This window comes from Ciona robusta, chromosome 5 (genome assembly GCF_009617815.1).
Source record: "Ciona robusta chromosome 5, ASM961781v2".
Classification (NCBI taxonomy): Eukaryota; Metazoa; Chordata; class Ascidiacea; order Phlebobranchia; family Cionidae; genus Ciona; species Ciona robusta.
The window spans coordinates 6809840-6822228 of record NC_143239.1 but is presented as its reverse complement, the minus strand read 5'-3'; the positions used below and the strand labels follow the sequence as shown (position 1 = coordinate 6822228).

At 41.9% G+C, this 12389-nt stretch overlaps 1 protein-coding gene across 1 annotated transcript in view; it reads right to left on the bottom strand.

Moving 5' to 3' along the window:
• The window catches only part of LOC149736125 (uncharacterized), a 29461-nt gene extending 17181 nt beyond the window's left edge, over window positions 1-12280 (bottom strand). Inside the window, exons 1-14 of the mRNA XM_089879265.1 lie at window positions 12089-12280; window positions 11133-11432; window positions 10578-10786; window positions 9525-9663; window positions 9132-9188; window positions 7695-7907; window positions 7016-7258; window positions 5472-5684; window positions 4439-4664; window positions 3487-3700; window positions 3074-3244; window positions 2541-2748; window positions 709-1005; window positions 247-498 (exon numbers count right to left, since the gene is read on the bottom strand). Coding sequence (XP_089735391.1) covers window positions 247-498; window positions 709-1005; window positions 2541-2748; window positions 3074-3244; window positions 3487-3700; window positions 4439-4664; window positions 5472-5684; window positions 7016-7258; window positions 7695-7907; window positions 9132-9188; window positions 9525-9663; window positions 10578-10786; window positions 11133-11432; window positions 12089-12200 — 2854 coding nt within the window. The 5' untranslated portion in view covers window positions 12201-12280. The remainder of the gene's footprint in view (window positions 1-246; window positions 499-708; window positions 1006-2540; window positions 2749-3073; window positions 3245-3486; window positions 3701-4438; window positions 4665-5471; window positions 5685-7015; window positions 7259-7694; window positions 7908-9131; window positions 9189-9524; window positions 9664-10577; window positions 10787-11132; window positions 11433-12088) is intronic.
• Between the last annotated feature and the right edge of the window lie 109 nt (window positions 12281-12389).

The window sequence follows — 12389 nt, the reverse complement described above, 5'->3', positions numbered from 1 at the left end:
CTATTCATTTATTCACTATACTAACACATGCATTCAACAGACAGAAATATATCTGCTTAAACAGAACACCCCTGATATAAGGACTGTCGTTGGCCGGCCATGCGAGGATAAATAAGTTACATACATGGTAACTTGTAAGCGGGCACGGTATGTATGCAACAGAACACCCGTGTTATAACGACTGCCGTTGCCTTGCGAGAATAAATAAGTTACATTTATTCATATACCCTTTGCATTTAAACCCACCCATTGCAAGTTGATATTGTCGGTCAAGAACAGATTGTTCCCTATACCATATAGAGCTCCACCACCACCACCGTGAAGTTGATCTCTCAACGATAGGTATCTGGTGTCTCTCATATCGGCTACCACGTGGCCCCTCGATGATTGGCCCCCCAAGCCACCAACCCCACCATCTATTGAAGTTTCTCTCCCGGCTGCCATAGCAACAACGAGGACCAGTGCCGACTCTCATCTGGTAGCATCGGAATATTTCGGCTGGAAAGAGAAAGATAGAGATAAAATTCATATTAAACAGATAACAGTCATTTTGTAGTTGCGACACTAAATTCCATATTCTCAATCAGCTTTGGCGCGCACTTTATTTTTAATTTGTTTTTTATCAAATAGAAAGTCGGAAAAAGAGTGTCCCATATCACCCCATGTCCCACTTTACCCCACCCTCAAAACAGAGTCATACCATCTTACCCTCATCGTAATTCCACTCAGTAGTTGTAAAGTTACTTCCATCTGGATAACCCCAATATGACCACCACCAGTACTCAGAATATATTTTTATCCAATGTAGGTATAACTCAATTGAGATGGAGAATCTTCTATCCGACCTTGCTTGTATAGCAGTACATGGGCAAGGCTCTCTCTCAGGTTCCCATGGATCTAGAGAATCCCGAATAAACCAGCTCAAACACGATTTTCTGGCGTTTGAGATCACAGTTTTCGAAGTATCAGGCGTCAGTTGGAAGACGTATTGCCCATTCTTTGTTCCTGGGAGAAAAAAATGGAATATTTTTCTATGTAAGTGCTGAAGTAATGGGGAAATACATTAATTGTAGCACCCTGGGTAATGGGGTAATAAACCTACATCCCAAGTCTCAGGTGCGCCTCACTGAAAACCTCACCCTTATAGAATAGAATCTCTATTATTGAGTGTCTATAAACTGCCTCAGAGGGGTCTAGATGGTAGCACCCTGGTTGTTGGGGTAATAAACCTACATCCCAAGTCTCAGGTGTGCCTCACTGAAGACCTCACCCTTATAGAATAGAATCTCTATTATTGAGTGTCTATAAACTGCCTCAGTGGGGTCTAGATGGTAGCACCCTGGGTGTTGGGGTAATAAACCTACATCCCAAGTCTCAGGTGTGCCTCACTGAAGACCTCACCCTTATAGAATAGAATCTCTATTATTGAGTGTCTATAAACTGCCTCAGTGGGGTCTAGATGGTAGCACCCTGGGTGTTGGGGTAATAAACCTACATCCCAAGTCTCAGGTGTGTCTCACTGAAGACCTCACCCTTATAGAATAGAATCTCTATTATTGAGTGTCTATAAACTGCCTCAGTGGGGTCTAGATGGTAGCACCCTGGTTGTTGGGGTAATAAACCTACATCCCAAGTCTCAGGTGTGTCTCACTGAAAACCTCACCCTTACAGAATAGAATCTCTATTATTGAGTGTCTATAAACTGCCTCAGTGGGGTCTAGATGGTACCACCCTGGGTGTTGGGGTAATAAACCTACATCCCAAGTCTCAGGTGTGTCTCACTGAAGACCTCACCCTTATAGAATAGAATCTCTATTATTGAGTGTCTATAAACTGCCTCAGAGGGGTCTAGATGGTAGCACCCTGGGTGTTGGGGTAATAAACCTACATCCCAAGTCTCAGGTGTGTCTCACTGAAGACCTCACCCTTATAGAATAGAATCTCTATTATTGAGTGTCTATAAACTGCCTCAGTGGGGTCTAGATGGTAGCACCCTGGTTGTTGGGGTAATAAACCTACATCCCAAGTCTCAGGTGTGTCTCACTGAAAACCTCACCCTTACAGAATAGAATCTCTATTATTGAGTGTCTATAAACTGCCTCAGTGGGGTCTAGATGGTACCACCCTGGGTGTTGGGGTAATAAACCTACATCCCAAGTCTCAGGTGTGTCTCACTGAAGACCTCACCCTTATAGAATAGAATCTCTATTATTGAGTGTCTATAAACTGCCTCAGAGGGGTCTAGATGGTAGCACCCTGGGTGTTGGGGTAATAAACCTACATCCCAGGTCTCAGGTGTGCCTCACTGAAGACCTCACCCTTATAGAATATAATCTCTATTATTGGGTGTCTATAAACTGCCTCAGTGGGGTCTAGATGGTAGCACCCTGGGTGTTGGGGTAATAAACTCTCCCCATACGATATGAAAATATTTTTTACCCATAAAAAAAGACAATTTTTTTATCAAAAAACACAAGAAAAAAGTCATATACAACAACCCTACAGAGCAAAAAAACTACTCCAAAAAAAACTAAATTTACCATTCACAGCTTGTGGGCGTTGGTCTGGTTTATATTCCCCTTGTGTTTCAATGTATTCAAGTTCCTCTGCATTGGTATACCCGATCAAAGCCCTGTTCCCACCCCACCATCTCTTCCTTGTGTTCCATAGCATACCATCCTCCATGTAGTTATACAACACGAACGTATCTTCACCATCTGTCGCCACGACAGCTTGAAATGTGTTCGGCTATAAACGGAATTAAAAATTTTGTTAAAAAAACAAAAATTAAAAAATTGGTTTTAAAAAAATGATAATTCAAAAACTTGGCGGCCAATACAGTTTCAAATTGTAACCTAAAGGTTATGGGTTCAAGGCTCGTCGCTGCTACCATTTTGCGCGACGTGCAAGTTACTTAACAGAAATTTCACTAACTCAGTGTATTAGTTTTACCCGACCATCTAGATCTACCATCTAGATCCCACTGAGGTAGTTTATAGACACTCAATAATACAGATTCTATATTATCCCAACACCCAGAGTGCTACCATTAACAACATAGCACCGTACTTACATAATCTCTGTTGTAATATTCCCAATACATGACAACTTTATGCCAGGTAGCTTTCAACACATAAAGCGACTTGAAGTTGTTGTTCCCCGTGTAATCGGCGATCCTTTGATCCACTTTATCAACGAGTGCGCTTGCTGCTGTACCCAATGTTGTGTCCATTTTATTATACACCTGAAAAGATCGGGCCATTTCAACAAGTTCAAACTTGACATATCCCAGTTTGCAGCGTTAATATTATTAAAAAAAACCTTCTTTACTGCTTTTTCTCGCTGATTTATTCTTATTACTTGATGTTTGCTGGGTGTGGAATAGTCCGCTAATAAGTAATAATTGGTAAAAATACGATTCGGAAACATGAGATTTAGTTGAGAATAGTAACCATCTTACCCCACAGTAATATACAACCATCTTACTTGATAATAGACCCTTCCTTCATTCCTTCTGTGTGGATGGAAATCCTCCCAAAATGGGGCGATGAGAGGCACCCTGTACACCCCGAACCCCTCCTGGTATGGCCTCCATAGATATCTCACCCACCAGGATTCGCGACCCAATGTTATGAGCCCGTTGGAGGTTACGAACATAACGTCGAACGATCTTCTTCCAAAGGGAAGTTGAATTGGAATCCTGCGATAAAGACCTCGTGCTCACTGTCAGGATATAACAAAAACCTCATGCTCACTGTCAGGTTATAACAAAAACCTCATGCTTACTGTCAGGATATAACAAAAACCTCATGCTCACTGTCAGGTTATAACAAAAACCTCATGCTCACTGTCAGGTTATAACATGTGTCAATGCATGCCCATATGTAACTTTGTAGGTAAATACTATTTTCTTTTTTCGGGCCTTTTTTCTACTGCTGACAATTACAGAATCCATTAGTTAACACTGGATTGGGCCAGTTGTCTTGCCCAAGAACAAACTCACAATCTGGAGTTATGTATCTGGTATCCCTTGATTTAAACAGCTATAAAACCCTTAGCATGGTGGAGACTTTAAATTCAGCACGTCAGCAGCATTTGGGAAATCCACAAATCACAGTACAGGTTATAGGTTAAACGTAAGACACAAAAGATATAGTAGGATGGGGAAAGATGGGACACCTTTAACATACAATATCCAAATATCATGATCATGTTTTAAACAAACAACTGTCTAAGGAAGTCGTGAGGATACCGTTTAATAATTCTTTGGATGTTCTGTGTTTACTACCAAATGGGACGAGAAATAGAATGAAAAGATGTCCCATCTTCCCCCACCCTACTATATATCTTTTTACTTAAGTGTTCGGTAAGACACTGCGTCAAGCTTTGAACCTGGTATCTTTTAGTTACAATTAAGACACAACAAAATATCTCTTACTCAAGTGCTGGGGAAGACACTCCGTCTCGTATCGGTGTCAACAGAACATCAGTGTCTGGCCCGTAATCCAACAACCTGATCTCGTTGCACTTTACGAACCCATCACCTGTGTATCCTTCATTGCATGTACATGCATGGCTGCCCACAGTGTTCGAACACATAGAGTTAGCAACGCACTTGTCGGTGCCATCCTGGCATTCATCAGCGTCTGTCTCGCATATAGAACCTGGGATGTACGTTGTGGTAGTTATACAAGTTATGTATATACAAGTTATGTATATACAAGTTATGTATATACAAGTTATAGGTTATTATAACTACTATGTAAAAGATGGTAGCACCCTGGGTGTTGGGGTAATAGACCTACATCCCAGGTCTCAGGTGTGCCTCACTGAAGACCTCACCCTCATAGAATAGAATCTCTATTATTGAGTGTCTATAAACTGCCTCAGTTGGCTCTAGATGGTAGCACCCTGGGTGTTGGGGTAATAGACCTACATCCCAGGTCTCAGGTGTGCCTCACTGAAGACCTCACCCTCATAGAATAGAATCTCTATTATTGAGTGTCTATAAACTGCCTCAGTTGGCTCTAGATGGTAGCACCCTGGGTGTTGGGGTAATAGACCTACATCCCAGGTCTCAGGTGTGCCTCACTGAAGACCTCACCCTCATAGAATAGAATCTCTATTATTGAGTGTCTATAAACTGCCTCAGTTGGCTCTAGATGGTAGCACCCTGGGTGTTGGGGTAATAGACCTACATCCCAGGTCTCAGGTGTGCCTCACTGAAGACCTCACCCTTATATAACAGAATCTATATTATTGAGTGTCTATAAACTGCTTTGGTGGGGTCTAGATGGTAGCACCCTGGGTGTAAATGTATCTACAAATAGTAGTAGCGACGATCTTTGCACCCAAAACCTCTGGGTTACAAGCAGATGTGTAAACCATTGCGCCACAGCACCGGCAATTGAGCAATACACCTACATCCCAGGCCTTAAACCTTGCTCAAAAGATACTTTCTACATGGTTACCTTTATAAGCCACAGTGCAGCTGCAGTTAAAGGATCCAGACAAATCATTGCAGGTCCCGAGGTTCTTACATGGCCCTGATATGCATGGGGATGTGTAACTCTGGCATGACTTTCCACTGTAATACTGCGGGCAATCACATTTATAATCGTTGGGGAGAGGGGAACAGCTGCCTCCATTCATACATAGTGTGCTTGTCTCACAGAGGTTGATCACTGCAATGGAAGTAGAAGTTAAAGGAATACTTGGGGTCATTTATATCCTCGTGAGTGGAAACTTAAGTAACTTATTCATGGTTGCCACTCCCATGCCTACAATGGAATTTAAAATACTGTAGTCTATTGAATGCATGTAACTTATTTATCCATGGCGGTGAACGACAGTCATTATAACATGGGTGTTCTGTTCCATACACCTCATGTTGGCTTACTAGTTACCATGTATGTAACTTATTTATCCCGGCATGGTGGGGCAATGACAGTAGTTATAACACGGGTGTTCTGTTCCATACACCTCGTGCCAGCTTACGAGTTACCACGTATGTAACTTATTTATCCCCGCATGGCAGGGCAACCACAGTCGTTATAACACGGGTGTTCTGTTTCATACACCTCGTGCCCGCTTACAAGTTACCACGTATGTAACTTATTTATCCTCGCATAGCAGGGCAACCACAGTCATTATAACACGGGTGTTCTGTTTCATACACCTCGTGCCAGCTTACGAGTTACCATGTATGTAACTTATTCATCCTCGTATGGCGGGGCAACAACAGTAGTTATAACACGGGTGTTTTGTTTCATACACCTTGTGCCAGCTTACGAGTTACCGCGTATGTAACTTATTTATCCTCGCTTGGCGGGGCAACAACAGTAGTTATAACACGGGTGTTCTGTTTCATACACCTCGTGCCCGCTTACGAGTTACCACGTATGTAACTTATTTATCCTCGCTTGGCGGGGCAACAACAGTAGTTATAACACGGGTGTTCTGTTTCATACACCTCGTGCCCGCTTACAAGTTACCACGAATGTAACTTATTTATCCTTGCATGGTGGGCAACGACAGTAGTTATAACCAGGTGTTCTGTTTCATACACCTCGTGCCAGCTTAAGAGTTACCATGTATGTAACTTATTTATCCCCGCATGGCGGGGCAACGACAGTAGTTATAACACGGGTGTTCTGTTTCATACACCTCGTGCCCGCTTACAAGTTACCACGTATGTAACTTATTTATCCTCGCTTGGCGGGGCAACAACAGTAGTTATAACACGGGTGTTCTGTTTCATACACCTCGTGCCCGCTTACAAGTTACCACGTATGTAACTTATTTATCCTCGCATAGCAGGGCAACCACAGTCATTATAACACGGGTGTTCTGTTTCATACACCTCGTGCCAGCTTACGAGTTACCATGTATGTAACTTATTTATCCCCGCATGACAAGGCAACAACAGTTGCATACATGCTAACCACTAAGCTACAGCTCCAAATCTACTATATTCATTGTTTTACGTAAATTATAAATATGACAAACACAATACCTTCACAGATCCCATCTACCAGTGTGTAACCCGACACACATCGGCAAACAAAGGAACCAACGGTGTTCGAACAAACAGAATTCACAGGGCAGTCAATCCCTGGCATACCACATTCATGGATGTCAACACATGCTGTTGAATCGTTCATGTTCTCTGTGTATCCTGGTTTACATTTACAAACAGGGAGAACGCCATTCTCCAAGGCACATACAGAGTTGGTGCAGCTGGTGGTGCAGAAAGACGCTGCGTTGGGGTAAAGTTTTGTATTAAATAAATTAATCATAACACAAGTTTTTATATATGAATTAATTAAAACAGCAAAATGAGATTAATCAAAACATCGAAATATGATTCGTATTAAACCTAGCTTTGTAAAAGACCAACTGGTTTAGAGTTAAAAGCACGAAAGCATGCTGGCGCAGAAAGACGCTGCCTTGTGGTAAAGGTTTAAAGGGGTAACAGTTTTTACATGTCTCTTAGATTGATGCTGTGTGATAGGGGGGTAAGATTAAAAAGGATCAAATAAATTGTTTATAACATAAATTTGTATATGTCTCTTATATAATAGTTATCCATCAGATCAGATTCACTAAAACAATGAAGAGAAGGCAATTATTTTAAAAGAAAGACGTTGTGTGTTGAGGGGGGTGGTTAAAGACGGTGAACCAAAGTTACTTACATGTTTTAACTTCTAAAGTAAATGTTTCCACTATCACCCCACCATCCTTAACAATGACCTCGATTTCATACGATTGATCATTCACAAGCCCTTCTATGATGTAAGAATCGGCATTCATGACCTCAGTATTAATTGCATTGAATGTGATCGTGTAGTTGAAGTAAGATGAATGAAGGTCAATGTGGATGAGTTCGTTACCGCCACTTCCAGTTACTGAGAACATACATAACAATAGCAATGCCATGGTGTAATCATACACCCCATGCTTACTGGCGAGTTAAAACATGGCCGTGTCTTCTTATACACCAGACACACATGGTGTATTCATACACCTCATGCTCACTGTCAAGTTATAACATGGTTGTCTTCTTATACACCAGACACACATGGTGTACACCTCATGGTCACCGTCGAGTTATAATATGGGTGTCTTCTTATACACCAGACACACATGGTGTACACCTCATGCTCACTCTCCAGTTATAACATGGGTGTCTTCTTATACACCAGACACACGATGTATTCATACACCTTATGCTCACTGTCGAGTTATAATATGGGTGTCTTCTTATACACCAGACACACATGGTGTATTCATACACCTCATGCTCACTGTCAAGTTATAACATGTGTGTCTTCTTATACACCAGACACATATTGTGTACACCTCATGCTCACTGTCGAGTTATAACATGGCTGTCTTCTTATACACCAGACACACATGGTGTACACCTCATGGTCACCGTCCAGTTATAATATGGGTGTCTTCTTATACACCAGACACACATGGTGTATACCTCATGCTCACTCTCCAGTTATAACATGTGTGTCTTCCTATACACCAGACACACATGGTGTATTCATACACCTCATGCTCACTGTCAAGTTATAACATGGCCGTGTCTTCTTATACACCAGACACACATGGTGTATTCATACACCTCATGCTCACTGTCAAGTTATAACATGTGTGTCTTCTTATACACCAGACACATATTGTGTACACCTCATGCTCACTGTCGAGTTATAACATGGCTGTCTTCTTATACACCAGACACACATGGTGTACACCTCATGGTCACCGTCCAGTTATAATATGGGTGTCTTCTTATACACCAGACACACATGGTGTATACCTCATGCTCACTCTCCAGTTATAACATGGGTGTCTTCTTATACACCAGACACACGATGTATTCATACACCTTATGCTCACTGTCGAGTTATAATATGGGTGTCTTCTTATACACCAGACACACATGGTGTACACCTCATGCTCACTCTCGAGTTATAACATGGGTGTCTTCTTATACACCAGACACACGATGTATTCATACACCTTATGCTCACTCTCGAGTTATAACATGGGTGTCTTCTTATACACCAGACAAACATGGTGCATAGACCTCATACTACCTCCTATATACATACACCCACCTTGTGGTGTAGGTTTAACAAATGGCGCAGCCGTTGTAGGTTCAGGATCTGGCCCTCCTATAGAAATAACGTTCACTTTGTTACATTGAGGAAAAGTCAATGCTTTGTTATGGTTTGACTCTATCAGTAACTTCAGTGGACATGACTTGAATGAACGTAACTTGTTTATCCTCACATGGCGGGGCAACGACAGTCGTTATAACACGGGTGTTCTGTTTCATACACCTCGTGCCTGCTTACGAGTTACCACGTATGTAACTTATTTATCCTCGCATGGCGGGGCAACGACAGTCGCTATAACACAGGTTTTCTGTTTCATACACCTCGTGCCAACTTACAAGTTACCATGTGTGTAATTACTATTAGGATAACTTAGAAATATTTATATTTCACCTGTTTGTATGTAGGTGATCCTGAATCCTTTCTTATTCACTGAAGCGTCAGAGGCAAAGTAGATTAAGACATTTGAACTGTTTGAGGTCGCTATTTTAGGTTCTGTCACATTTCCAATTATCCAAAACAGCGGCATGAACTGTAAAACATAAGATAGCTACCGCTGTACATATGTGTCTTTGGGCAAGACACTTAACGGTAATTGCTGTAACCCAGTCGTCACTAGTGGGTTGTCCAAATTATCAGCCATAAAGAAATCAATCACCTACAAAGTTACATACACGGTAACTCGTAAGCGGGCACGAGCTGTATGAAACAGAACACCCGTGTTATAACGACTGTCGTTGCCCCGCCATGCAAGAAATAAGTTACATACGTCGTAACTTGTAAGCGAGCACGAGGTGTATGAAACAGAACACCCGTGTTATAACGACTGTCGTTGCCCCGCCAAGCGAGGATAAATAAGTTACATACGTGGTAACTTGTAAGCGAGCACGAGGTGTATGAAACAGAACACCCGTGTTATAACGACTGTCGTTGCCCCGCCATGCGAGGATAAATAAGTTACATACGTGGTAACTTGTAAGCGAGCACGAGGTGTATGAAACAGAACACCCGTGTTATAACGACTGTCGTTGCCCCGCCATGCGAGGATAAATAAGTTACATACGTGGTAACTTGTAAGCGAGCACGAGGTGTATGAAACAGAACACCCGTGTTATAACGACTGTCGTTGCCCCGCCATGCGAGGATAAATAAGTTACATACGTGGTAACTTGTAAGCGAGCACGAGGTGTATGAAACAGAACACCCGTGTTATAACGACTGTCGTTGCCCCGCCATGCGAGGATAAATAAGTTACATACGTGGTAACTTGTAAGCGAGCACGAGGTGTATGAAACAGAACACCCGTGTTATAACGACTGTCGTTGCCCCGCCATGCGAGGATAAATAAGTTACATACGTGGTAACTTGTAAGCGAGCACGAGGTGTATGAAACAGAACAGTTGTGTGTTATAACTCGACAGCAGTATGACAACAACAATCACTTACATAGAACCGTGTATGAGGTTCATAGGCATACAACTGGTCATATGTTTCACTCTCTCCTTCATGTACTGTTAGCTCAATTTTAAAACCAGGATCCGCTGTCAGGTTCCAACAGTAGAAAACATTATCTGGATAATTGTTTGGCCATCCGGGTGTTGTTATCTCTTTTGGGGTTGATGTAAGATCATTGTCAAAGAAATACTTTGTGGTTACTGAAAAATAAGTTAAACAAGTTGGAACCAGAGTCCATGCCATGAACAACCCATTATTCTATAAAAGCAAATTGGCCCCCATTTTGTGTCCAAAATTACACAGCCGATCTAGGAAAAATAGCATATTTTTTTAAACGAACACTTTGAGTGCTAGTGAAGAGTCCTTTCCTACGTTTTGCTAGCCGCTAAACTTAACCACTAACCCATATAACTATAACCCTGACTCCGGCCCCCTTAACTACCAAACTCTAACACTTTCCTACCAGCCTAATCTCAGTAATCTGTAATCTGTAACGTACCGTAGGAGTAGGATTCTTCACTAGTGCCAACACCTAAAAAAACGAACCTGTTTTCACGTTGGCGGTAAAGTTTACAATTGAATCGTTGTTGTTGTCCAAAACTTCAGCAACCACAGTGTACTCGGTGTTTTGAGTTAGATTGGTGACAGTTTCATATAGGTTGCCATTTGCTCTCGAAAAATGCCGGACATCACCCGAACGGGAAACATTTCCCCGTAATGTGTAATTGCTCGAATAAACGCCCCAAATTTGAACGTAGATGACGGCTGTTGCCTGATCGCCATTAGTAGCGAAGAGCCCAAAATTAGCCCCGAAAGAGCCGGTGTTGAAACTGATTACACCATGGCCTGAAACACAAACCAATGTCGAGTTATAACACGGGTGTCTTCTTATACACCAGACACACATGGTGTATTCATACACCTCATGCTTACTGTCGAGTTACAACATGGGTGTCTTTATATACACCAGACAGACATGGTGTATTCATACACCTCACGCTCACTGTCAAGTTATAACATGGGTGTCTTCTTATATACCAGACACACATGATGTATTCATACACCCCATGCTCACTGTCAAGTTATAACATGGGTGTCTTCTTATACACCAGACACACATGATGTATTCATACACCTTATGCTCACTGTTGAGTTATAACATGAATGTCTTCTTATACACCAGACACACATGGTGTATTCATACACCTTATGCTCACTGTCAAGTTATAACATGAGTGTCTTCTTATACACCAGACACGCATGGTGTATTCATACACCTCACGCTCACTGTCAAGTTATAATATGTGTGTGTTCTTATATACCAGACACAAATGATGTATTCATACACCTCATGCTCACTGTGGGGTTATAACATGGATGTCTTCTTATACACCAGACACACATGGTGTATTCATACACCTCATGCTCACTGTGGGGTTACAACATGGGTGTCTTTTTATACACCAGACATCAATAAGTCTATAATTTCCACGAATACGCACCGGAAACGGATTTAGTTTGGAAATGATCAGGAGGTCTTACGGCCGAAATATCTGGAGGGAGGGTAAACAAACATAGAACAGCCAGTACTACCCACAGCGGGCTATGCGGCATGATTCGTCGGGGAGTAAAAAACCCAATGTAATGCTTTGGGCGCGAATTTAAACAAAACACTAAACTGGGAAATAAAAAAATGTCGCTTAGAAATCAGCATTAATTTTACAAATGAAAGTAACTTATTTTCTTCCAACAAAAGGGCAACGACAGTCGTTATAACACAAGTGTTCTGTTTCATACACCTCG